Source organism: Lontra canadensis, unplaced genomic scaffold, assembly GCF_010015895.1.
Source record: "Lontra canadensis isolate GAN:19392208 unplaced genomic scaffold, GSC_riverotter_1.0 scaffold58, whole genome shotgun sequence".
NCBI classification, from domain to species: Eukaryota; Metazoa; Chordata; class Mammalia; order Carnivora; family Mustelidae; genus Lontra; species Lontra canadensis.
In genome coordinates this window covers 49,041-75,346 of record NW_022631052.1, presented here as the reverse complement: position 1 = coordinate 75,346, position 26,306 = coordinate 49,041, and the positions used below count along the sequence as shown (strand labels likewise).

At 49.0% G+C, this 26,306-nt stretch overlaps 2 protein-coding genes across 6 annotated transcripts; both read right to left on the bottom strand.

The window, feature by feature from the left end:
• Positions 1–10,858, bottom strand: CUNH12orf43 (chromosome unknown C12orf43 homolog). Of its 4 annotated transcripts, none has more exons than XM_032876121.1 (6): positions 10,678–10,858; positions 5,330–5,372; positions 5,046–5,144; positions 2,492–2,601; positions 1,843–1,933; positions 1–1,350 (listed from the first exon to the last, which is right to left on the bottom strand). In XM_032876121.1, the coding sequence occupies exons 1-6, from the start codon at positions 10,829–10,831 to the stop codon at positions 999–1,001; spliced, it is 849 nt and encodes a 282-aa protein (XP_032732012.1). In that variant the 5' UTR covers positions 10,832–10,858; the 3' UTR covers positions 1–998. The 4 variants fall into 4 exon arrangements, with proteins under 4 accessions (XP_032732012.1, XP_032732011.1, XP_032732013.1 ...); XM_032876120.1 differs by having other exon boundaries at positions 1–1,353; positions 10,678–10,857; XM_032876122.1 differs by having other exon boundaries at positions 1–1,353; positions 2,492–2,565; positions 10,678–10,856.
• Positions 10,859–12,119: 1,261 nt separating this feature from the next.
• LOC116878522 (2'-5'-oligoadenylate synthase-like protein) lies at positions 12,120–25,471 on the bottom strand. Of its 2 annotated transcripts, XM_032876112.1 has the most exons (6): positions 25,025–25,471; positions 21,473–21,755; positions 20,196–20,371; positions 16,946–17,187; positions 14,366–14,513; positions 12,120–12,770 (listed from the first exon to the last, which is right to left on the bottom strand). In XM_032876112.1, the coding sequence occupies exons 1-6, from the start codon at positions 25,220–25,222 to the stop codon at positions 12,273–12,275; spliced, it is 1,545 nt and encodes a 514-aa protein (XP_032732003.1). In that variant the 5' UTR covers positions 25,223–25,471; the 3' UTR covers positions 12,120–12,272. The 2 variants fall into 2 exon arrangements, with proteins under 2 accessions (XP_032732003.1, XP_032732005.1); XM_032876114.1 differs by lacking the exon at positions 16,946–17,187 and having other exon boundaries at positions 12,659–12,770.
• Between the last annotated feature and the right edge of the window lie 835 nt (positions 25,472–26,306).

The following is a 26,306-nucleotide window of genomic DNA, read 5'->3' as shown; positions in this document are numbered from 1 at the left end:
TAGAGGAAATGAGTACTGGAAACTTCTTGCTTGTCCACACATTGCCCAGATGGGGTTGGGCGGGCAGAGGGAGGTGGAGGTGGGCCAGGGGCCTGAGGGGAGTTGGGTCAGTGCACACACTCTCATGTCCCACCTGTCTCGCTCTGGGGAAGCTTGAAGGCAAGGCCAGGAAGCCAGAATGTCACCTTAACCCTGAGCTTCTCCTCTTCCCTGTGGAACACTCCTGGTGTGTGAAATCCTGCTTTCGAGCACTGTGATACTTCCTGAAGTCTTGAGGCTGGGGTGCAGGGACACACCTTGGGGTGTAGGCAGGAGGATTCCACCTGAGTGATGTTTATTGAAACTGTCTCATCAAGATTCAGCATCAATACAGAGGCAGAACCCCAACTATTTTGTTAAGTTTGGGGTCTCTCAACAATTTATTTTCAATAATCTGGTTGGCTCGACACATGATCGTGCATGGTACATTCACAAACGTGGAGGAAAAAAATTCTGGAAACCTAGTGGGAGAGAAAATCTCTCAGACAATGTTGTATAAAGTCTGTGTGGCCTCGAAGCAGAAAAAACTCCTTCTGGGCCGAGCCGCCCTTCCCTCAGTTTCTTATGGTTTTCTGCCACACAGGTTGAGAAGGTGGAAGGAAAGGAAAAGCTCTCCCTTCACTCACTCTCCTCAGACAGTATAGGGAAGACAAGCTTTACCACCTGGTCAACAGTCTTGAATAGGTAGATGGCTCCTTTTTCCTGAGGCCATGGAATGTTCTGGTACCACAGGTCTGCCCCAGCCCCAAGGGGGAGCACCGATGGGCAGGCCTTAATTAGGCTTCTCACTCTACAGCTGTCTTTGTCCTGACCCTTGGGCAAGCCCCAATCATGGGCCAGGTTTGGACTTCCTAGCCAAGTCCTTGAACTTGGAAAGGGAAGTGGGGCTTGGAAATGACTTGTCCCCAAAGGGCACCTTGTCCTCCAGGCTAGCTGAGCCTTGGGCCTGTATGCCGAGGTCAGTTTGCAGGCGTGGCCACTGTACCCTTTGTTGATGGGAATGGGGAAGCCTCACTGGTCTTCTTGGCTTTTTTCTTCCTTCTCTTCTTTTTGGTCCCAAGCGATGGCTGGTCTCCATTGAGCTTGGGTGACTGCTTTTCCTGCTTCCTAACTGCAGTTCGGCTTGTGACGGTGGCGGCAGCATCCAAGTTGGCACTGGCCTCCTTCTTGGCTTTCTTTTTAAACTTCTTTTTCTTTTTCTTTGCCTCTCCGTCCACTCTTATAGGGCCATGGATAGCAGATTCCTGGAGGATGTCGGAGGCCGACACAGCTGCCTCCTGGCACCGCTGCCATTCCTCCTCGCTGTCCTCACTGCTACAAGGGGAGGGCACAGAGTGGGCACAGGGTCCGGAGCCACCCCTTACCGCCCTCCGTTTCAGCCACAGGGAAGAGGTCACAGTGGGAGGTGGCTAGAGAGTTCCGGCCTGGGAGTGAGGCTGGCCTAGGTTCCAGCCCTGGCTTTTCTGCTTCCCAGCTGTGTGACCTCAATAAGTGACTTCACCTCTCCGACCCTCAGTGTCTTCATCTACAAAATGGGGATCTTACTAGAGCCCAGGCCTCACAGGGATGCCCCAGGAGTGAGGTGTCTGGCAGTAGATGGTGCCCAAGAAGCAGTAAAAATCCAAAGCCAATGCCCAACAGAACCTCTTCCCCCTCCCCCTGATGGCACCATTTCTCAAACTACCTGACGGGCTCCTTCTTGGCCTGGATCTGATCAGATTCTGCTTGGCTATTCCAGGGGACTGGCAAACACGGACAATGGGCAGAAAGGAGGGAACACGAGGAGAGGGTATGAGACCTCACCTGGAGCCGGAATGTAATCGCTTTTGGCCAGGCTGGGGAGCAGCTTTCTTCTCGGAGCCTCCCGGGATGGATGTGAAGAAGAGACGGAAGCCTAAAATCCAAAGGGGTGGGGTCAGCACTGCCAGGGGCCCTCCTCCTAGGGGGCCAACACTGCCCCGCCCAGCCCTCAGGGAGCTCCGAGTCCAGAGGCAGAGACCCAGGAATCAGTGTTGGCTGGCGACAAAAAGATGTCTTGCATGTTGAGAGGCACGCATGACGCCTGCCGGAGTCAGGGGACGGGGTGCCTCAGGGGACGCCAGCTGCCCCAACAGGTCAGCAAGCCCTAAGAGGAACTGGAAGCCTGCAGGTGAACCTTCTGCCTCAGGAAGCTTCCACAGTGGCAAGTGGGCTGGGCACGGGACAGACAGACTCAGCCAGGGGCAGCTGGGGAGTGCGGTGGTAAGAGGCCCCTGCTCAGGCTCGAACACCTTCATCTCTCAGAGCCTCAGCTTCCCCTATGGCTTCCCCTGTAAACAGGGAAAGCATCAACGAGCCTGTTTCAGAGAGGGCTGTGTGGATCAGAGAGTGTATGGAAACGGTTTGCCAGCCGGGACACACATCGGGGGTGTGTAAGGAAACAACACCGGGCACTAACAGTATGACTGCTCACCGTCATCCTCTGCGGGGACTTGCTGCACCTTAGCCTTTGCTGGCTCCTCCACTACTTCTGAGATGGTAATCGAACTATGGAAGGAGGAAATGGTTGATTTAGGATGAGGTCTGGGGTAATAGGAAAAAAATTAAAAAAAAAAATTAAAACAATTTTTTTTTTTAAAAGTGGAAGGGACAGGAGAATGTGATGTTAAATGCTAGAGCAGCAAGCATGTGGGCCTGATAAAGGGCAGTAACACCTATAGCCGTAACATGATGAACGTCCCCTCTTGGGGCAAATGGCAGCCCTTCCTTTGTTTGAACCCCACTTTATTCCAGAAAGTGCTGAAGAAGTTTTAAAGATACCCACAGTATAACAAAATTCAATTTCAAAAAGAACAAAGCAAAAACAGGCCAGGAGGGACAGACAATGCTGGAGAGAGGGGGCATGGTTTGCTTTGAGCTTCCTGGCAGTAAGCATGAAAAGGGAAATAAGACCAATCTGGAGAATGGTCCAGAGGTCAGCCTCTAGAGCAGGGCAGCCCTGTTTTTTGTTCCTTTTCTTAATTTTTAATTTAAAAAAAAAATTTGAGTTAATCATGGGTTGACATACAGCTGTTAAGAAATAAAACAGAGATCCCATATACCCTTCCCTTTCCTCCCTATGGTAACATGTGCATAACTAGAGTACAGGATTCCAACCAGGAAACTGACACTGATATAACCCACTGATTCTATTTACACTTCAGAGACCTGGCTTTGAATCCTGGCTTCGTTGCTTTCTTGTGGTGTCCCCTCCGGCAACTGACTTCATCTCTCTGAGCCTCTGTTACTTACCTGCACACGGAGAATAGTCACCCTACGTCTTAGAGTTGTCATGGGATGAAATAATAGTGGATAACAGGCACTTAGCATAGAGCTTGGCCACAAGTAGATGCTCAGTAAATGGTAGCTCTGATGATGATGAAGATGGTCACTGACATCAAGATGAGCAGGAAGAAGTACTGAGATCAGGAAGCATCGCTCTGGTGAGTGTGGATGAGGTCACCATGCACGGCAGAGAACAATGCTTGCACAATGTCTTGGTAGTGAACACAGCAACGTACTGGGTACATTCTCTTGACTGTTTCTTCCCTATATGCCAAAGGCATCCCTTGGAGCGCTGTGCAGGAAAGCAGGGAGCAGGCACAGAGCCGCTGCTGCCCAGGTGCCTAACTCTGACCCAAGCATCTGACACAGTGGTTCAATGTCGGTCTGCAGGGGACATGAGAATGCTATTAGGACGTAGTAGGTCAAGGCCAGGGATGCTGCTCACTGCTCTACGAGGCACAGGGTGGCTCCCCACAGGCAAGAAAGATCCAGTCCAGGAGTCTAAAATGTCAGGAGTGCCAAGGCTGAGGAACCTTGATCTAACACAAGGAACCAATTAGAGTATCATTTAAGTCTCTTTTCAGAGAGACGCAGAAACACCACAGGGAACATGTTGACCGTGGTTGACCTGTATCCTGTGTGATTTCCACCTGGGGAAACATCCGATGTGAATCACCACAATGCCAGCCAGGCCTTGTTCACCCCAAAGCCAAAGGGTCATGAAGAAAAACTGCTCCCGTGTGTTGAAATGCCACTGGACCTCCCTACACATGTTCACCACATTCTCCAGTTGGGGGGCTGGTACTGAGGCTGTGGTGGCTCAGGCTGCGAAGGTCTGGCCCAACATTCTGTCAGTCTCAGAAGAGCAGCTGGTTTATACTTTGGGAGGACACATTCGTTTTTTTGATAAATTGAAGGACAATGGCCTGAACATCTTCATCTCCCTTTCAAAAATCTGGTGGGGCTCTGCCAATCAGGAACGGATGTAGACCAGCGTATCCGGAAATGTGTTCCATGCTACACTTATCAGTCTTCCCTGAAACAAAGTCACTGTGGCCAGATGAGTTTGGAGACTGCCAGGCCACAAGCAAAACCACACAAGTCTCTTGACTGCAGGATTCTCAAAGCCTTGAATATCCTATTATGAATCTTAAGTCTCCAAAGGCATAAGGAGGTACACAGATTGCAGTGTTTCCCAACTTCTTTGCTGCTGGACCCCTTCTTTTGAGAGCCATGCTTTGGACCTGGCACTGACTTGAGGAACACTGACTGGGATCTGTACAGATCATATTCTCAAATGCAAGACAGAGAACCAGCATGGCACAGGGCATAAAGAAAGTACCCCCAAAATAGCAGTTTTGTGGTGAGAATGAGCTCTCGCTTCTTGCGTTCCTCTGACTTTCATGGTAGCAGGATAATGCAGTGCTTAAGAGTGTGGCCTTTAGCGCCAAACACACTTGGGTTTGAGTCCCAGCCTGGGCCTTATACCCTGTGGCTTCAAGCAAATGCTCCTTCTCCCAGAGAGCCTGTTTCCTCATCTACAGAATAAGGACAATGATAGGACCTGGTTACGAATGTCACGAGGGGACATATGCCACACGCTTGCCCAGCACCTGTTTGCACACCCTGAGCTCCTAGCCGATGTGAGCCATCCCTGTTTGTATTAAAGGATGCAGGAGAAGAGAAGGGCCATCTTTGGTTACCTGTCCAGCAGGGCTCCCAGTTTCTTGGCTATGTGGGCTCGGAATTCGGGGGTGGTCTGAAGTTCATTGCCATCTTGTTCGTGGTCGTCCACTCTATGCCTACAACACACACAAAAGGACCTCATTTCCCGCCAGCTCAGCAGCACCCCCCACCCCCGAGGGCAGGGACTCCATGGGTCTTGTTCACCCTGACATCCCAGGGTCTAACCTCATGTCTGGTATGTGGCAGGGGACCATTATTTGTTAAAAGGGTGGATTAAATTTGAACACAGTGTGCATAGTACCTGAGGCTTGGCTGGGTGGCTGGCCCCTGATTATTTCCAGCACCTATAGAAATAAGGAAAATCGAGGCATTTATAGAGGAAATGACAATAATACCCATTGGGCATTGGGCACGACTTACATGTATAACACACTGAATGCTCCCAACAACCTTGTTAAAGGAGTTATTATCCATCTGGCAGAAGAGGAAGCAGAGACAAGGAGATGTAAACTAACTTGGCCAGAGTCAGGCAGCTAGTAAGAGACAGAGTTGGGGCAAGACTCAGGTCATCCGACTCCAGAGCCCCCTCTGAACCACTATGCTGAACAAGAAAGTCTAAGTGTGTTTGATTCCAGTGTTTACTGCACACCTACTGTGGGCCTGGCTGTGTGCCAATTGCTGTGGAGGAGAGAGAAAGTGGCTCAGTTACATAGGCTGCGTTTTTCAAGCCAAGATGCTAGGGATGCCTGGCCTGGTGGTCATTCGCTCAACCATATCCTGAAGCTCTAATATCACCCAGGTGGTGTTGCAGTTGATGAACAATTTAGACACAGATCCCAGCCCTCATGGAACTTCCATTCTAGTTGGTGGATATGGATGACAAAAACCACACAATTAAAATATAAAATTAGATAATGATAAATCTAGGGGAAAAAACAAAGCAGGGGAAGGATATGCGGGAGGGACAAGGTGGGGGATCATTTTGTAAAGGTGGTCAGGGAGGACTTCACTGATAGGTGACACATGAACAGAGTTTTCACAGACATGAGGGAGTGAGTCAAGTGCATACCTGAGGAAGAGTCTTCCAGGTAGAGGGAAGAGCATCTGCGAAGGCCCTGAGGCAATAGTTTAGAACCAGCCAAGAAGCTGGTGTGGCTGCAGCCCAGTGAGTTGGTGGAGCAGCAGAAATGGGGACCTTGTGGGGGTCAGAGCAGGAAGGGCCTGGTGGGCCAGTGTGAGGACCTGGGCTTTGAGGGAGGTAAGGAGCCCCTGGAGGATTCTGCACAGAGGAAGGACATAAATGGACTTGGAATTTTCCAGCATGTCTCTGGCTGTGGTGTGGACACAGGCCATGGTGGGGCGAGGGCAGGAGGAGGCCTGCAGCAATCAGGGAGAAGGGTTACGGCTCTGGATGCATGTATTTTGAAGAAGTCAGCAGGATTTTGCTGATAGACTAGATGGATGGCGTGAGAGACGAATGAAAGATGGTTCTCAGGTCTCTGACTTGAATAATGGGACAAAATGTGCTTGTGTCTTTAGGAAGCCAATTGGACAAAATGATCACTTGGTAATTCTGGGCCCCGAGCTGGGACTCATGGTCTTGAATCAATCCAGGGCACGCAGTTCACGTGTGGTCTGTGTCAAACATGTTCTGGAGAACAGCCCAGAATGCAGAGTGCCCGATGCTCCTGCAGCTGGGGAACCTGCAAGCCTGGGATGGACCCAGTCCTGCCTTCCGAGGACACACTCACAAGGAGGAGGAGTATTTCCTCCAGCATGACTACAGAGCAAGGGCAGTGACGGCTAATGTCCTGGAACAGCAACAGTATGAGGCCCCAGGCCCCAGAAGACAGGGTTCAGTTCTGGTTCTTCCACTGTGACTCCAGACATGTCACTTTATTTCCCCGAGCCTTTGTTTTTGTCATCTATAAAATGGGGAGAAGACCACCAATTTCCCAGAGTTAGTGTGAGGACATAGTGAAGTTTTACTCTGTTTCAGAAACTATTTTTTTTTAAAGCTTTTATTTATTTATTTGACAGATAGATCACAAGTAGGCAGAGAGGCAGGCAGAGAGAGAGAGAGGAGGAAGCAGGCTCCCCGCTGAGCAGAGAGCCGGATCCAGGACCCTGGGATCATGACCTGAGCCGAAAGCAGAGGCTTTAACCCAATGAGACACCCAGGCGCCCCTCGGACACTTTGTTTGCATGTCTATCTCCTCCCTGGATTTGTAAGCCGCAGGAGCACATGGTCCACCTCTTGTTATCTTTACATCTCCAGCTCTGGGTGTAGTGCCTTGGTGTGAAAGATAGGTTGCATAAAGTAATCAAAGCCTGCGCTGCCCCAAATGTAAGTGGTTAGTGGTATGTGTGATCATTCCTGGATTAAAGAGCTCATTACTGGATTAAAAAGCTGTATCAGGGGTTACATTAATAATATAGTCACTTTGGGGTGCCTGGGTGGCTCAGTCAGTTAAGTGTCCAACTCTATTTCTGCTCATCACAATCTCCATGTTGTGGAATTGAGTCTGGTGTCAGGCTCTGGGCTGGGCATCGAGCCCACTTAAGATTCTCTCTCCCTTTATCTCCCCACCAACTTGTGTGTGCACACTCTCTCTTTCTCTTTCAAAAAAAAAAAAAAATCTTAATACTATAGTGACCTACATTTCCACATGGTCATGGACCAAAGGGTGGGAGTTTTGCCCACAACAGGCACTTGTCTGTGGCAGGGAGTGACAAGAACAGCAGTTAATAGCATAGGCTTAGAGTCAGAAAGACTCTGGCACCTACAAGCTGGATGACCTTTCTGAGCATTCACTTTCTCATCTGTAAAATGGGGCTAATAATTGCTAGAATGGATTGCTGGAAGAATTAAACTAGACAATGAACATGAAGTGTTTAGAACAGGGCACACGGGGCACCTGGGTGGCTCTGTCGGTTAAGTGTTCAACTCTTGATTTTGGCTCAGGTCATGATCTCAGGGTTGTGAGATGTTGGCTTAGCGTGGAGTCTTGCTTGAGTTTCTCTCTTCCTCTGCTCCTTCCCCTGCCCCGCCCCCACACAAGCGCCCTCCTTCCCGCTCTCAAGTAAATAAAATCTTTAAAAATAAAAATAAAAATAAAAAAAGAACAGGGCACACAGTAAACTCTCAACTCATGGTGGCTACTATTAGAATGGCCCAAGAATGTATGTTAAGTGTTCAGTATTCTTCCTGGCACACAGAAGGTGCTTAATAAGTAACAGGGCATATTATCAGCAGCTACATCTACTTTGGTTAGCAGAAGGTTTACGATTTCACAAAAACAGTGAGTCGTAAAGCAGATATCTTAGATGCCTCTTTTCCCATGTATACTTCCTCACTAGCTGGTCAAAGCTGTTCATGTTTGAGACTCCCAACAATCCTAGGACTTAGGCATTTCATACATGAGGAAACTGTGGCTCTCAGAAATTATTTTACTTGTCTGGGGTCAGCTTCAGAGCTCCACAGAGAAATCCATTCTGTCAAGGCAGAAACAACTGGACTGGAATTCTGGTTGGATCTCAGTCCCTCACTCATCAGAGAAGTGTCTCTCTGGCAAGTTCATTCATGTAAGAACTATTTTCCTGAACACTGTGCTAAGCCCTGGGGATACCATGGTGAGGGACAGGCCAGATCCCAGCCTTTGTTAAGTTCACATCACATAACCTCTCACTAAAATATTTGTGGAGCAAGTCAGGCCAGGGTTAACTCACCCACAAATGCTAGGGATGCAGGGATGGAAGGAAAAAGAGATAAGTGGCAAGAGTAGGGGAAAAGGAAGCACCATTTATGAAGGGAATCGCACAAGGTATGATGGTGACACTGTGAAGACATAGAACCAGCTTTTCTGAAGAGGTGGTTATCTCAGCTATATCACAGGGTAAGCAGGAGTTAAGCAGGAGAGAGAAAGTGGTCCATGTAGAGAGAGCAATCATAAAACTACTACCACTTATTGGGTCTTTAATATGTGCCAAGCATTGTAGAGGTATCATCTCCTTGGGGAGAGGAGGGACCACCATTACCCTTACAAGTGCCTTGCCCATATTCTCACTGCTAGTGAATGATGGAGTTGGCAAGGCAGACCTGTATGCAGAGCTGAAGAGAAAAGTGCTGAGTTATGGTGTCCAGAGATGAGAGGATATAATATGGTTTGGAGTCTACCTATGGGAAATGCAACCATTGTGGCAGGACAGGAGGAAGGGAGAGGCAGGCAGGGAATGGACTGAAGATTACCAAATGGCTTGTAAGTCCTTTTAAACAAATGTGGGGGTTCTTAACCTTGCTTTGCTATGGCCTGCTTTGGCAGTCTGGTAAAGCCTTGAGCCTCCTCAGAATAATGTTTGAAATGCATAAAACACAACACATATGATTAGAAAGAAAACCAATGATACAGAAATCCAGTTACCATTATTCGTTTAAAAAAAAAAATGGCACATTACGGAGTAAGGGACAGGTGAGGCTAGGTAGGGAGAGACAGGTAGGGGGCTCTGTGACCAGGCTCATGAAGGGGACTATGTAACCAGGCTCACAGAAATCCCAGAAGTGGAGAAATGTTATAGATAAGATATTAACCAGAGAGCCGGGAACAAAACAAACCCACCTTGTTTGTTTTAAATATAGACAAGATATTTTCATAATATCTACAAATCCATCTTGTTTGCCTTAAACGTTCTAGACAAAATATTTACCAATAAAAGCCCTCAGTGGCAACCCATTCCAGATCCCTCACCTAGAAAGCTTTCCCCTCTGTTCTCACCTTCCCTTAATAATCCTTCACTTAATTTCACCCTTTGTCTGCCAGATCCATTTTTTGACTTTGTGAGAAAAGAACCCGGCAACATTACTACATGTGCTTCTTTATTAATGCATAGTCCTTATTAAGGCATTAAGTAAGATCTACCGATGGGTCTAAAAATGACTGCAATTTTAAAGCAGGGACGAGTGTAAATTATCTTTTCCTAATATTTTCTTGTGAATACAATGGTGTTTTGATACATATGCAGACTGCAATGGGATATGAAAATCTGTGATTTTGTCAGGACAAAGTAACAGGTGTTGCCCAAACGATTGTAGCTGTTTTGCTCACATGCATGACAGAAAGGGATGCTAAATTTCAAATGCAGGTTAATGAAAGTAAAGGTAAAATATTTTTCCGATTCCAAAGTCACGGATCTTCTAGATTCTACCCATGACTAGGAATCCCTATGTTGAAGGGCTTTGGATTTATTCTCAGGGTTGTAGTCACGGTCAGACACGTGTAGGACTAAGCTCGCTGGCAACGCCAAGGTCTGAGAATGAGCTGGACGCGGGGTTAAGGCTGGAGACCGGTATACAGAAAGGGGGCTGTCGCAGTCATCTTGGAAGAGGTGGCGGGCTGCCAGAGTGCGGCAGTAACGATGGACCAAAGGAAACAGAGTCAAGAGACATTCAGGTGCCTCAGTTTCCCTGACTGGGATAATGGAACAACCCTCCCTCTTGCTGCCTGCTCTTTGAATAGGGGTTCCACCCAGTCCCTGAAGCTTTCTCAGGGAGAGAATGGAGTCCGGATAACACACTCCTCACCATCTGTCCTCTGAGACCCCGGGATAAGATCCCACGCCTTTCCGCCAGACTCCCAGAGCACAGTGTCCTACCGGCTCTTGACTTCTCATGCCGTCTCTGGTGCTGCTCCAAGCCCCAGGCCGGCATCGCCGCCTCCCGGCACCGTGCCAGCTCCTCCGCATCGCTGCCGCTGCCGCTGCTGTTGCTGCTCTCCAAATCGCTCAGGTTGGCACGGGGCGCCGCCATCTTGAACTACCGTAAAGGATTGTGGGGAGCGCTTGTACTGGCGAACCTTCTCTGCACCCGCAGGAGGGCGGGGGAATGCACGGTTTTGTGGGGATTGTAGTTCTTCGACGCCGGCCGCCTGGGACACGAACTACCCTGAGAGTTTTCTCAAACGTGAGAGCTAGAAGGGCTTAAGAGGTGAACTTCTCCATCCTTTTCTTGATGAGGCAAATGAGATCCACAGAGGAGAAGGAATTGCCTAAGGTCCTACGGGGAGTTAATTACAAAACCAGCATTGGTTCTTAGGCTTTGATCCAGTGTAATTTCAATATTATCCATTTATTCCAGTAATTCCCAAATTCTTCTACGCGTCAGAAACACCATAGGGAACTTATTAAAACTCGGATTGTTGTGTCCAACAAAAATTAACCAAAGGAGGGCGCCTGGGTGGCTCATTCAGTTAAGCATCTGCCTTTGGCTCAGGTCATGATCCCAGGGTTCTGGGCATCTGGTGGGCATCTGGTTCCTTGTCCCCCAGGGATCTTGCTTCTCTCTCTCCCTCTGCTCTTACCCCTGCTTGTGCTCTCTCTCTCTCTAATAAATAAATAAAATCTTAAAAAAAATATATTAAGAAACAAAAAAGGAATCAGGGCAAAGACGAGGGGGGAAATGAAACTTTTTATTGGGTGATTGGAGTAACCTGATCACATGAAGTCCTCTGATGATAGAGATACTGTTCTTTTCCAAAAGCCTTTGGACTATTACATAACATTTGTGTGTGTGCATCAGGAGTTGAGAGAATTGTTTTACACTTCATCATACTCGCTGTCCCAGATGTTGCCTCCCTCCTCAGTTTCCCAGCAATCCTCACCTCTCAGAGTTAGGAGGCTCAAATGATTCAGCAAGAATCACCAGGACAGCATTAGCATGTGTGGAAAGAAATGAAGAACATCCAAAAGAGAATAAACAAAGGTTATTTATTCCCAGCTTCCTATTACAAGGGAGCCAGCCACCGTTCCCTGCAAATTGGCAGAGACTCCAAGACAGAGAATGCTTTATAGTGGAAAAAAGAGAAGGTTTCTCTTCACTTCCTGATTGAAGCTGTTGGCATGGGGAAGCAGTAGGTGGCTAACTAGAGGCAGGCTGTCCTCTGTGATTGGTTAGGGAACTTATTTGCCTTTTTCTGGTTGGCTCTATGTTGGAAGTGCAGTGGAATTAGGCAGTTAGTGACCAAGTCCTGATGACTGGAGGTAGATTGCTGCGAAGGTGGTGGTTTGGCTTCCTGGGCTGGGGACTGCAGAGCCATATGTGGTCTGGCCATTGTCCATAGTATATCAAGTGTCTCACATCCCTCCTCATTCCCCCACTTGCAGGGCTAAGCTAACTATTTACAAAGCTGGTGAAGACAGGGCACCTCCCCAGGTGAGAGCTGGAGGAAGTGGCTGATATGCTGAGTCCTGGATTAGCAGGGCGGAAATGGAAAGCTTTCAGCTTTCTTCTTGGAAAGGATAAGGGTGTCACCGTCCTGGATCCCATAGCTGCACAAAGACGACCAATCCTGCAGGACTTGACCTTGGAACTGCAGCTGCTGCTTTTTTCTGGGCAGCCCCTGCTGGTCTTCAATCTGGTGCTTCAGGCCTAGGATGAAGCTTTTGGGGTCAATGCCATAGGCATGGCTCCCATCGGGATTCTTCACAAATACCTGGATCTCGTGGGAGGTGGTCTCTACCAGACAGAGGCGAATGTTGGAGAAGATGCCATAATAGGCCAAGGAGCACTGGCTACTGAGGAGCTGTCGCTTGCCACCGGGCTCCTGGAAGGACAGATGCTTCAGGGCCAAGGACCCCTGGCTCTCCCAGATCTTCTCTTGGATCTTCTTTATGGGCTCATAAGGGTTCACCGTAAGAATCAAATCTGAGTAACCCCACTGTCCCACTGTCACTTGGATGTCTCGTGTCCTCTGGAAGGGAGAGAAGAGGGAGAGAGGGTCAATTCCACACTCCTCTGCCTGACATGCAGAAGTTCCCCTTACCTGTCCCTAAGTTTCCAACAGCAGCAGCGGTAGCAACACACTTGGGCTGTGCTAGCCACCTTCTAGGCCCTGTGCTGGGTGCCCGCACTCTTCTGAATGCATTTTACTCTCACAGTGATAACGGAAATCTGTGTTCTAACGTGGCCAACCAATCCAGCAGGAGATCCCAGTCCCAACCCCAGAGCCATTCCGGGTTTTTCCCCTGCCCCCACTGGCAGCGGCTGTAAGAGTGGCACAAAGTGCCCCCTTTGTGCTCCAGGCTCAGACCTTGAGAGATTACTCTCCTCTGAGCCCACCGGCATTAAATAAACCTTGGATCCTCCAAGGTCTCCGAGTGCCACTGGGTTCTTTGGCCAGGATCCAGTCCGGGTCCCGTACAACAGCAGCCTCATGAGGTTGGCTCCTATCATCCCCTTGTACAGATGAGGAAACTGTGGTTGAGCAGGGTTAAGTGACTTAGCGACCATCGCAGAGGTAGTGAGGAGCATAGCAGGTATTTGAACCAAGGTCAGACTCCAAAGTCTGTTCTTCACCACCACCGGAGGTCATGCTCAAGGTTCTGGGAGTCCCGGGTGGCTGGAGAACAGCACCTGGCAGGTGCTGGATGGGGCTGGACCCCTAGCTGATCTTTTCAAGAAGGAATATAGGCCCAGAATCCCCATGTCCTCTGATTTTCAAGATTAAACATATTTGCAAAATGGTATTTATACTCAGGAAAAATCCAGAAGCATATATATTTCAATCTGTCTGTGGGCCTCACTTGGCTGGTGGCCCCCACAAAGACCTGGGCATAAATCCTGGCTCTGCTCCAAGCAGTGTGATGTTGGTTAATTCACTTAACCTCTCTGAGTCTCAGTTTCTTCATCTGTAAAATGGGGATAACAATGTTTGAGATAGTGATAATAATATTTGACCTCTCTATTTGACAGACTTGTCCCAGGACAAGTGCTTGGCAAGTTATTAAGTACAAGAGGAATAAAATCAAAGTGATTATTATGATCTTTGCCTGTACAGCAGGTTTGCCACTGCATAATAATATTACTTGGCATTTTTTGTTCCCCGAATAACTTCCCTCGCAGTTCTTTTCTTTCCAGCAGTTTTGTGCAAGGTTGTTTTCATGGGCTTGCTTCCCACCCAAATCCAGTGAGTTCTTTGAGAGTAGGAGCCATGTTTAATTTCTACCCCACTATTGTCCCCACCAGCCCCAAGTGCTGGCACGAAACAGCTGCTGAATTCACTCGCGTGGCCTCAATTCCTGCCCACAGTGATTGGGATCATGACAGCTCTCTCTTCCGGTTATGGCAAAGAGAAAGAAAAAGAGAACATGGATTTAAAGGAAGCAATCTGAGGCTCAGCGGGTTGAAAAATGTTCCCAATTTCACAGAGCTGCTGGGTGCCAGGCCTGTCTGGTTCTAAAGCCTTGTTGGTGCCATCGACACAGAAGGTAAGTAAATAAGTAAATTCTCCGCAGTTACCTCCTTCTGAGCTTCGAGCCCCTGACAGCCCCACAGAAGAGCCATTACCTTCACATTCCAGCTGGGGACTGGGTTCTCCTTGTTGTCATAGCAACAGTTCTGTTTCAGGCACTGGGAGGCCCTCTCCGAGACTATGTCCCATCTGTATCCTTCTGCCACATTGTGGGTGGGGTCGGCTGGATCCAGGATGATGGGCCTGCAGCACAGGGAGAGGGTTCCCAGGCTCTTTCTGGTCTGCAGGCCAGAAAGAAGCCTGTTCAAGGAATCATCTAATCAAAACCACTGAGCATGCACTGGGTGTAGAGCCTGGGGGGCCATCGGTCCCGGAGGGTCCGGGAACATTGCTGGAGAGGAACAGATCGGGGTTGATTATATTTCCAAGAAGTCCTTTTTGGGGTGTGGAGTGTTGAGATCCCCAAAGGCATGCTGTAGCAAGAACAGAGGCCGGCTCGGGCAGGTGGGCCTCTTAAGATCAGAGCTTTTGTTTTGCTGAGCAAGCTTACTACGTAGGTAAGTTTGAGGCTAGGGCTGCTGAATTGCTTTGGATAATAGAAACACCGTCAGCACTAACCACTGAGAGTTACTGAGGCACTGGGTCAAGCCCTATGGGAATTAACCTATTTTAATCCTTATAACAGTTCTAGGAGGGAAAGACTATTAGACTATTGGTTTCTTTCTTTCTTTCTTTTTTTCCCTTAAGATTTATTTACTTAAGAGAGAGAGAGAGCACGCAAAATGCATGAGCCGGGGGAGGGGCAGAGGGAGAGGAAGACAAGCAGACTCCCGCTGAATGGGGAGGCCTGGTGTGGGGCTCCATCACAGGACCTTGAGATCATGACCCAAGCTGAAATCAAGAGTCGGCTGCTTACCTAATTGAGCCCCCCAGGGTGCCCCGGGGAGAGACTATTTTATTGCTGTTATATATCCCCATTTCACAGATGAGAAAACTGAGGCACAGACTTCTCGAAGTTCTTACTGTCAGCAGATGGGTGTTCCCATCCCTTTGCTCTGGTTCAACAGAGAAGAGGTTGGGCTGCCCCCAAGCATCTCTCTTCTGTATAAATGGTGAATGAATACTTAGCAAATATTGGCTCAAAGAGGGTCTAACAGTCTCCTTAGGTTGCTTGGGGTGAGCACATGGGTCAGATGCCAAGCCCATGATTAAGTTCTGGCTCTTGCCCTCCAGGAGCTTTTGGCTTAGGAGGGAGCTGTGACTTCATCTATGACAGAATGTGACAGTGTGCTATGGGAGGGTGCTGGACACCACAGGCTCTATGCTTGCTATGCCCAACATCTCTGCACCCCAAAACAGCCCTGCCTGAATTAGGGAGCAGTGCCAGGCTTCCCTACAGGGTAAGATCTCCTGACCCAAAGTGACCCACCAGGTGACCTGACATGTATGGTTTGGGCCCAATGAATAGACTGGTTCCTTCGGGGGTTTGGACCAAGGATAAGGGAGGTCCCTCATCACATGGAAGTAAGAGGGGAGTAGGGCAGGTGTGGGGAAAGAAGCAGAGGCTGTCAGAGGAAGAGACAGCATGTGGACCATGAGAGGGAGTGGCAGAGAAAGAGGGTGTCTGTAGGTTTACCTCAGGTCCTGATGGTTTCCTAACCTCAAATTTCTGGGCATCCTTAGAATGAATCCTCTTTTCATCAGGAGACTGGGTTTTACTTCCTTGTTTAAAAAAAAAAAAAGGGACCCAACATTCACATAAGGGACAATAAACATTCTTGGGATATTGCTCGCACTGACCTAGAGCTTCTAATATAAAGAGTTGTCTCAGGCTGGGTTTCTCCAAAAGCAGATCCCAGGAGAAGGATGTGAGTGCCAATGGTTGATTCGGAAGGACAGGCCAGGAAGCCCCAGTCAGGGAGTGGGAGAGTGATACAGGAAGGGAAGGACACCGATGAAGGGTTTGTATTGAGGTGATTCCCACTGTGGGCAACTGGAGGTTAGTCCCAGCGCAGGGACTCTGGGAAACAATGTAGCACATGTGACCCTAAGAGAGTCCTTCCATATGGGATGGGAGGGAGCTGGGGTGTTTATCCACCAGCCTCCACTGGCCACTGGGGGAGGCTGAAAGCCCCAGGTAAAGGCTGGAGGCTGAGCCAGCCTTCACATAAACAGTGACAATCCCGGGGTTGGGGATGGGTGCTGGTGCTTCGCGTAGAGCTACATGCGCCACGAGAATGAACACCTCTCTGGCATCTACCATAGACCAGACCGCATGGGCCCTTTAGGTATTTCCCCAACCCTTAACAATAGCCTGCATTTTAGATGCCACTTACTCCTGCTTTACAGAGGAGGAGCTGAGGCTCACAGCGGTGAGGAAAAGCCAGAACTGGGATGAAACCCGGCTGTCCGCCATTCTTTCCACATTTCCATGCCGTTGCTAGAATGCCCTGAAATGGTCTTTTGGAAGCAAGAGAGCTAAATAGGGTGGGGTTCCTTGAGGCACAAGGAGAAGGCTTACAGCCCCTCTGCCTACCGGGGCATTTTGAAAGGTTTGAGATGTCAGTGTGATTTTAGTGCTTGATAAAGCAGCCCTCTCATTCAATGCGACACTGCCTTTGCCTCTCTTCTTTCTGTTCTCTGTGAGATGTGGCAGACACGTAGGGGCCCAGTACCTGTCTCTTTTGAGCTGTTTTCTGACAAAATCCTTGATGACTGGGTTCTGGAATGTGTAGTACTTGGTCCAGTAGATGCAGAGGGACTTAAACTCCTGGAGCAGTTCCATCACTGAGGTGAAGCCTTTATCCAGCCTGAAATTCTCATTTTCCTGAGTACCCATCTCCCAGGCGTAGATGGTCAGCAGCTCGAGGGCATAGTCAGGGGGCAGCGCGGCCCTGGGGCACTTGGCTTTCACGTACTGTTGAAAGAGACAGGAGAGACCCCAAGATCTTGAGTAGGATCGCTCTAGATGGACCAGAAACTGGCAACTCCAACTTCTTGTCTCAGCTCTGCCACCTGCTGGCTGTGTAATCTTGGCCAGTCGCTTTCCCACTCTGGCCCTAAATGGTTTCCCTGTTTCAGAATTAAGGGGCTCAGTTGGTCCAGTGGATTTCAAACTATTCCTTTTTTTTTTTTTTTTAAAGATTTTAGTTTTGGGGCACCTGGGTGGCTCAGTGGGTTAGAGCCTCTGTCTTCAGCTCAGGTCATGATCCCAGGGTACTGGGATGGACCCCCGCATCAGGCTCTCTGCTCAGCAGGGAGACTGTGTCCCCCTCTCTCTCTGCCTGTCTCTCTGCCTACTTGTGATCTCTGTCTGTCAAATAGATAAATAAAACCTTAAAAAAATATTTTAGTTTTAAGCAATCTCTGCACCCAATGTAGGGCTCCAAGCCTCAACTCCGAGATCAAGAATTGTATATGACACTGACTGATCCAGCCAGTGGACTGGAATGGACTTAGGAAGAGGTGTCCCAAAGAGCGAACGTGTTGGGTTCTAGATCCGAGCCTAAGAAATTCCATTTCTATCTATTTTACTGTACTAGGTTCTTTCTGAAAGATTTCCGTTAAAGAAAAGTCTTCTTTGCTGATAGAAAAAGAGGGGTGGGAATGTAAGATTTTATAGGCGAGGTAAACACAACACCAGGCCAGGTAGGTGCAAGGCAAGATTTATTAAAGGCATCTCTGGCGAAGTTTCAGGACTCGGGAGAAGGGGAGCCAGGAAAGTCGCGCCGGGAGGAGGTGGGCACCCTCGGGCGAGGTTCCGTGACTCCGGAAAGGGGAGTCGGAGAAGTCGCACTGGGACGGAGCCGGTGGGGGTCTTTTATAGGGCCAAGGCAGGGCATGGACTCACATCCATGTATAGTAAGGTATTTGGTGATTGGAGGGTATGGGGTGGGGGGTCCTGATACTCCTGTTTCCTGCATAGGTATTGGGTTACCTATGGAGAGGTGACCTGGACATACATCCTTTTGGCGGGAGAGTCAAGGGTTGGAGGGGGGAGCTGGAGGATGGCGGCCCAGGCGGTCATTTCTATTGTTCCTCCTGCTTTCCCAGAGCCACCGACCCAACAGGGAAATTTCTACAGAACCTGGCAATAGCTGAGATTCTGTGGGGGAACACAGAAGGCTCTAGGAAGCATTTCTCTCTTCTCCATTGTATAGTACCTACGCTGTTTGGATGGGATTACCACTCTCCTCAATGCCAGGGTGAATCCTGTTATGAGCTGATAATTGTCCTCACTGTTTAAGTCAGTTTTTTTTTTTTTAAGATTTTATTTATTTGACAGAGAGATCACAAGTAGGCAGAGAGGCAAGCAGAGAGAGAGGGGGAAGCAGGCTCTCTGCTAAGCAGAGAGCCCAATACGGGGCTTGATCCTAGGACCCTGAGATCATGACCTGAGCCAAAGGCAGAGGCTTAACCCACTGAGCCACCCAGGCGCCCCTGTTTAAGTCAGTTTAAGTTGGTTTTTCTCCTACTTGCAAAAGAAAGCATCTTACCTGATACCAGTCACCTCCTGTCTAAAGAATCTTTCTAGGGGCGTCTGTGTAGGTCAGTCGGTTCAGTGGCTGACTCTAGATTTTGGCTCAGGTTGTGACCTCAGGGTCCTGAGGCTGAGCTCCATAGGGGGCTCTGCACTCAGCAGGGAGTCTGTTTGAGATTCTTTCCCTCTGCACTCCCCTCCCCCCACCAGGTGCATGCACTCTCTCTCTCAAATCAATAAACAAATCTTTTTTAAAAAAGAGAGAGAAATCATATGTGATCAAATCCTTGTTTTAAGGAGGAGGCTTGAACAAAAACAGAAGGGAGGCGTCTAGAAGCAAAGCTGATATACTGTCCTGTGGACATTACCAGAAAAAGGGCATATCATATGTAGGAAGAAAGCACTTTGCATTCTTAGACAGCAAGCAAATGAATCATTCTGCAGAGTTCTAGTTCTCCAAAGCCACAAAACCTTGTGTTTCCTGTAAGTGACTGACTAACCACCAAACCAGCTTTGTTCTTGGCTTTGGGCATTCTGATGACGGAAGATGTGCCACAACCTTGGTTGACTTGATAATCGTGTGAGAAGAAAATGGCTGTTTCCCTCCACCCCCCACCCCCACCCCCAATAAACAGAGTAACTGTAAACTTACTAACTTGGAAATTTTCTGATTCTGTTTTTTAAAGATATATTTATTTATTTTAGAGAGACAGAAAGCGAGTGAGTGGGGGGAGGAGCAGAGGGAGAGTCTGGGAGAGAAAATCCTCAAGCAGACTCCCCACTGAGTGTGGGGCTCTATGTGGGGCTTGATCCCAGGACCCTGAATGATTGGGTTACCCAGGGGTGTGTGTATGTGTGTGTGTGTGTTTGCGTGTGTGTATTTTAATATATATAAAAAGCATCTTTCTTCCTCCCTTTCTAACTTTGGGTTTGTTTCTGAGTCTTCCTTTCATAAGTTTAGTTGACTTTGTTCATGGAGATATTTTGAAATGTACCTGGTACCATGCAAGCCATCATCTGTGAAATCTAAAAATTGGCTGTTGCAGATATATTCACTCGGTAATGACCATGACAGGAACACGGGTATTTGTGGGGGAAACTGGTGTGGGTACAATTAACAGAAACTTTCATTCTGTTAGTCCTTAACTAGCTGAGATTAAGTAACATCTGGAGAACTCAATGTAGTCAGTGCTAGCCAGTATCGACTGAAACTGGGGTGTCACAAACACTTGTGTCCTGGAAAATATTGTATATTCCTTGCTTTTCTCCTTCCTTCTGTTCCTCCTCCTCCTCCACCTTCATCACTATTTCAACTTACAGTTTAAAAGATTAGCATTTCCCCCCCTTCCACACTACCATCCCCCACCTTGATGCAGGCCCCGCCTCCTCTTCCCCGCCCTCTACAGGCTCCCCCTATGGTGCCCCCATCCTGGCAGCCCCCTCACCTGCAGGTACCAGTGCTTTACTAGCCGGAGGAGGCTCTTTAGCTTGGTTGGCCGATATTTCACGAAGTTTTTCTGCAGCTCGCTGAAGGATGGGGAGAAATATCCAGGGTAACCCTGGGCCTCAATCAGACTCACATAGACCTCAGGATGTGGCTGAGTGTTGGAAACAGAAGGCCCTGGGTGAGAGGGAGCAAAGGTAGAGAGCCAGGATTTAGGAAACCCCAGGTCGTTAAGTGGGGAGGAGGGAGCAGAGCCTGCTAATTTCACTGGACTGTCTCCCCAGGGAAACCGGACTCCTCACGGCCCAAGAGAATCAAGGTTTGCCTTGCTTGATTGTCCTTCTGGAGAACCAAAAGTGGGGTTGCCATTCTTCAGGCCACTCAAAGACTGTTATTCTCTCTCGAGGTCCCCAACCCCCCTGGTCCCCTTGATGTCTGCTTGGGATTTCTTTCTCAGTGACTGATTCCAACCTCCTGACACCAGAAGCGAGAACCAGGGTCAGATAAGAGAGCAGGCGGCCTCAAGGGCATTTGCAGAAGGGTGTGCTTCTGTGGCAGCCATCACTAATGCATCCCGGCACTCTTGTTCTTGCCCAGATGGGACCCTGTTTCTGACACCGTCCCTACAAGGTGGATCCTAGCATCCACCCATCTGGATGAAACCTGATTCACCTGGGGTTGTAGCTGATACTGTTTATTCCAAACCCCAGGATTCTTTGCCTGAGGACAAACTCAGACAAGGGCGATGGTAAGTTGGGGAATAAACATCCCACGCTGTATTTGATTGAGGGGTACTCTGCGCTGTCCCCTGGAGTTCTCCAGGGGCACGAAGCCAGAGGCTCGTGTTGGTGACTTTGTGATGCTTCCTCCCTTCCCTATCCCTCTCCCCTACTTCCCTCTCAGCATTTCCCAGGACTGCTTATCCTCACATCTTTGTCTTAGGGTCTGCTTCTGGAAAAGCCCAAACAAGGACAAGCCCTGGCACCCGTGATAAATGCTACAGGAGGACCCCAGTTTCTGCTTCTAACATCTTCCCCTCTGCCGCTCTCATCTCCTCTTGCAATCATGTATTTATCCACATGATTCTTTGATAATTGTTTCCCAAGTTGATCAACAATGGCCCGAGTTGGGCCAGCCCCAACTGAGCCCCCAGCTCAGGATGTAGGTCGAACAGATGAATGCAGGTGTCTGCAGGTGGCCGTGAATGAGAGGTGTGAGAGTTCAGGTCTCCCTGAGATGGCAGGTGTGTGCATCTGATGGGCTTCCCCTCCCCCTTACCCAGGGCCCTGTAGGCAGGCACGATGGTGACAGTGATGGGCTCTGCCGTCACCCTGGTCTCGATGGTGAAGACAAGAGCATCGGGTTCTCCCTGGGTGATTTCCACGTCCTTGAGCCCAAGGGCCAGCAGATCCTGGCAACACAACAGCTTCTTCCATATCAGACTCAGAATGGCTTGGTGGTGCTTGGCCTCTTGCTGGAAGCTGTGGAAACAGCTCAGGAACGCCACCAGTTCTACCTCCAAGTTGTTCCTGACTGCTGTGCCATTCCCGAAGGAGCCTACCTGCAAAACATAGAACCCTGTCACCTGCCACTGCCTGTGCCAGGCAGTCCCTGGTGCTCCTTACGTGAATTATCCCATATCCGAGGCTCCCCACAGCCCAGAAGGGTGGGCAGGTGGTACCAACATCCCCTCTTACAGGCGAGGAAACTGAGATTTCAAGAGAAGAAGTCACTTGCTCAGGGTCACACACAGTATACAGCAGAGCCTGGGTTTGAACCCAGGCAGCCTGACTCCAGAGCCCAGACATTGTTTTGCTGCTGAGATGGGGTGTTCTAAGCTGCAGAGTGGTGCCTCCTCCAAGAGACCACTGAGGCCTACCCCCCAGGGTATTCTGAGCATTTGGGCATCTGAGCCTTTCATGACTTTAAAAAGTTGGGAGCAGGATTGCCTGGTGGGTAAGAGCCAAGGGGCAGCCTGACTTTGACCTTGACTCCTGCACTTGTTTTTCATCTCTGGTCCATAAATGTGAACCCTAATTCCTCGTCTGCAAAATGAGAGTAACCGTGGAACATGAGTCATTGGGTTCCTGGGCGGATTAGATAAGAGAAGGTGTGCAGGGGGCTTGCCATGGGCCCGGCATGCAGGAAGTCAGCCGTATAGCTCTCATTCTCTTCTTTGTCTCATTGACTCAGATCATCCCTTCTCTGCCTGGGATTCAGTTTCCCCATCTGGATGGAAGGAGCCTGAGCCGGATGATTTGGAAGAAGTCTATTTGATGTTCTGAGAGTCTAGACCCGCTCTCCAGCCCCTCCTGCCTCTGGTATACAAAGCCCTACAAATATCTGGCCTCCTGTCTTTCTCACCCCAGGCTGGGAGAGCCCTCAGACCTCAGGGTGGTTACCTCTTCTGGCAAATGGAATCATGACAGATTGATTATAATGCAACTGTCATGGGTTGAACCTTCACGGTGTCTGGCACTATGGAAGGTCCTTTATGCTCATGGTATCTTTTATTTAATCTTAACACCCGCTGACTGGGGTGGGGACTAGTTACCACAGTAATTGTCCCCACTGTACAGATGAGAAAGCTGAGACAGTGGATTCATGGCCAGGATTCATAGTCATGGTCAGTTAAAGGGTCAGAGGACAAGGTGTTCTGACAAGGTGTTCTACTTCTTTCTTCCCTGTGCCCCAAGTCTCTGAGCCAGGCCCTAGTTGAGAAGTCTGCCATCTTTTCTTCCTCCTTTTTTTTTTTTTTTTTCATTCTCTTTCTGCACCTTCATTGAGATCCAACATTTCTGCCCCATTTGGCAGGGCTGGGGATGGAACCCTGTGTGCAGATGAAGGGCACATTCCCTTGAAAGCTATGCCCAGACTTCCTGCCTTTTGCAATGAAGACCCAGGTGGAGACTAAAGAACATTCTTGAACAAGCTTCATGACTTACTCCAGTCCAAGTCTTCTTAAACCCAACTCATTCAAGCATTCATTCATGTGAACCAACCAAGCTCCAGATTTTTGTGGGGGTGGGAAGAGGGTTTAGAACCTGAATAAATCATTATTTCTCCTCTACCATTGCTTTGGGGGTATCTCTCTTATTTTATGGTTTCAGTGGGAGGGGGAAGTTGCTCTGGTCTCCAGGGAGAATTTGAGGGCTGGGTAAATTCCACTTCATGTCATCAAAACTCATTCAGTTGGTAGCATCCCCTGGTCTCCAGACTACCCCCCTTTCATCCACTTCACCCTCAGGATTGTCAGGGGTGGGGCAGGCTGGGGGGGGGTCTGCCTGACTCAGAGCAAGAATTTATAATGGTGCTTTTGTTTTGGTGCATTTGCCATGTGCTAATCTCTTAGTTTACATTGACGAGGCTTTTGCTGGACAAAGAGGAAACTGATGATGATGATGATGAGACAGAAGGTATGAGAGATAAGAGGAGTCTAAGAAGGAAAGGAAAGGAAGCCAAAAGTCAAATCGTGGTCTGTCTAAATCCTGTGGCCTCAGCCTCTAGGTGCTGGAGGTGGGTGTAAGGAAGGGCTGGGGACTCGAGATTTCTAAATCCTCCTCTGAGGTGAGAACTAGTGCCCTAGGCTGGGAGTCAGGCACCCTAATTCTAGTCCTGCCTTTGTCACTAGCTCACTGTGTGAAACTGAGACATCTCTCACCATCTCTGTACTTCAGTTTCCTTAATGTTTAAACAAAGGGTTGGCCGAGACTGATTTTCCAGGGCCTTTCCAGCTTTGACCCCCTTGAATTTTGATTCTAGCTAGGACAAGAAGCAGCTGAAGGAAGGGCATGGGGGGAAAAAATCAGTGGGGTTGGCCTAGAGCACCAGCTGTGGAATAGATAGATCCTGGTTCAAATCCCAGCTCCCCCATGAGCTGTGTGACCTTGGACAAGTCACCTTACCTCTCTGAGCTTCCACTAAAGAAAACTTCTAATCAAAAACTTACAACAGAGAAGTAGGAAGAGACTCCAATGAGCACTCACATATCCAGTCAATTAGTTCCAGCAAGTCTAAACTCCTTGCCACATTTGCTGCATCAAAACCTTGTTAGAGCAATTACAAATACTGAGGAACTTTGTCTCTGAATACTTTAGCATTTTAAAAAAAGATTTTATTTATTCATTTGAGTGAGAGAGAGAGAGAGAGCGAGCACAAGCAAGGGTAGAGGCAGAAGCAGATTCTCCACTGGCAGGGAGCCCGATGGAGGGCTCAAATCCCAGGACCCCGAGATCATAACCTGAGCTTTTAAAGGCAGACGCTTAACCATCTGAGCCACCCAGGCACTCCTGCTTTAGCATTTGTATCCAACTAAAGAGAGCACTTCCTCCTGGCCCATAACCACGAAAGGATTATACCTAAACAATCAACAATGCCCTCTATTATCTAATATCCAGGCCATATTAAAATTTCCCTACTTGTCCCCAAACTGTATTTTATGGATGGTCTACTCACACCAGGATCCAATCAGAGACCTTGCATTGCATTTAGTCATTATGAATCTTAAGGGTCCGAACCTCCATTTTGCTCATCTGTAAAATGGGAAAAGAATCGTGCACACCTCAAAGGGTGCATGAATTAGAGCTCGTGTTAGGGGTTAGGCTAGTGCATCCCAGAAAAGTGAACTATTGTCATGAGTTTCCTTACCAGACTTGTTCCGCTCAAGACAGAAGCAGGGTAGGGTGCAGGCAGCTCAGTGGGGTGCCCTGACATGTCAGCAGCATGGGCTAAGGATAATGAGGCAAGAGGCTCCCAGCATCCTCTGGGACGAGGACCCTCATGCTGCCTTTGCCCGGCCCTGGCTTTATGGATGGAGGGGACCAATCTTACCTTGAGCACCTTGAGCACCCGCACCTTCTCATCCAGTCCGCAGTCCCCCTCAAAGTGCTCTTCTCTCAGAAATTGTTGCACGGTCTGCACAGCCTCCAGAACCTCCACTTTCTGCTCCCGGTAGGGCTGCAGCCATTGAGCCACAAAGGAGTCCAGCCTGGAGGCAGGGGTGGCAAAGAGCTCCCTGGTGAGTGCCATCTCTGAGCCAGAGGACTTCCGCTGCACAGATATATAGCCACACAGTTATCCGGCTCCCTGCATGCCCACTTCTTTAAGGGGGCTCCTCCTCAGTTGACTGCCAGCACCCTGGGGGGGTAGAGGGGCCAGAGTGGAGAGGAAACCAGGAGGTGACTGGGCTGACCTGAGTTCCTCTTCTTGGAGACACTTTGCCACAGCAGGGGCCCTCCCGCTGGGAGTTCTGGGGCCACCTTAACAAGCTTGATTTCCAGCCCAATCTTTTTGCTATCAGTTTCGATTCTCAGCTGCTTTGGTTTCCCTTTGATGACATTTGGAAACTGAAATTGGCTGAGTTTAGCCCTGGAGGAGCCAATGCTCCCAGTAGGTCAGAGTGGAATGCTCTCTATCAGTCCAGTTACCCCATACTGTCATATGAACCCGAGGCTCAGAAAGATGGGGACTTGCTCATGGTTGGTCAGGGTGAGCTGGGGGAAGCCCAAAGGTCCAGAGTCTGGCAGAACAGACTTTGAGTTCTGGTCTGCCCTTTGCCACACTCTTTACTTCTCTGACCCTCCCATAACTGACCCATAAAAATGGGGTTAGTATTCATACCCTCCCCCATAGGTTGTTGTCCAGATTAAGTGTGAGAACACTGAGCACAGAAAACGCTCAGTAAATGCAAATATTATTATTCACTCATGAAGTACCTGTTGAGCAACTGCTAGCTGCCAACATGCTAAAAAGACAAAATAAGATGAGATTCCTGTCCCCAGGGGCTCTCAGAGCAGTAGGGGAGAGGGGCAAGAGATTCTGAGAGTCCAGTGTGACCCTTAAAAGACTACGGATCTGGCCAGGAGGAAGAGGAGGGCAGACCACAGGCAAAGTAGAAGTCCGAATGATCCTGGTGTGTGCCAGGAATTGAATTGTCAAATATCCATTGGCACAGAGGGTAAGGAGGAGAGAGGTGAGATATGTGCCTGGACAGGTGGGCAGGGTTGAATAATTGGAATGCCATCATTCATTCATTCAGTAAATATTTATTGAGTAGGTACTATGTGCCAGGCAGGTGCTGGGGATACAGCAGGGACTAGACAAAAATCCGTGT

Bases quoted from the DNA above. Each gene is read 5' to 3' on its own strand.
- CUNH12orf43 (XM_032876120.1), bottom strand. From the start codon at position 10,831: ATGGCGGCGCCCCGTGCCAACCTGAGCGATTTGGAGAGCAGCAACAGC. The intron at 2,602-5,045 runs GTAACCAAAGAT...CTATTACCCCAG, and splicing joins CTGGGAGCCCTGCTGGACAG to ACCTCATCCTAAATCAACCA. The intron at 1,354-1,842 runs GTGAGGTCTCAT...CTCCCCTTGTAG, and splicing joins CGATTACATTCCGGCTCCAG to CAGTGAGGACAGCGAGGAGG.
- LOC116878522 (XM_032876112.1), bottom strand. From the start codon at position 25,222: ATGGCACTCACCAGGGAGCTCTTTGCCACCCCTGCCTCCAGGCTGGAC. The intron at 20,372-21,472 runs GTAAGGGGGAGG...CCTCTCACCCAG, and splicing joins GCCTGCCTACAGGGCCCTGG to GGCCTTCTGTTTCCAACACT. The intron at 14,514-16,945 runs GTACTGGGCCCC...CCTGTGCTGCAG, and splicing joins AAACAGCTCAAAAGAGACAG to GCCCATCATCCTGGATCCAG.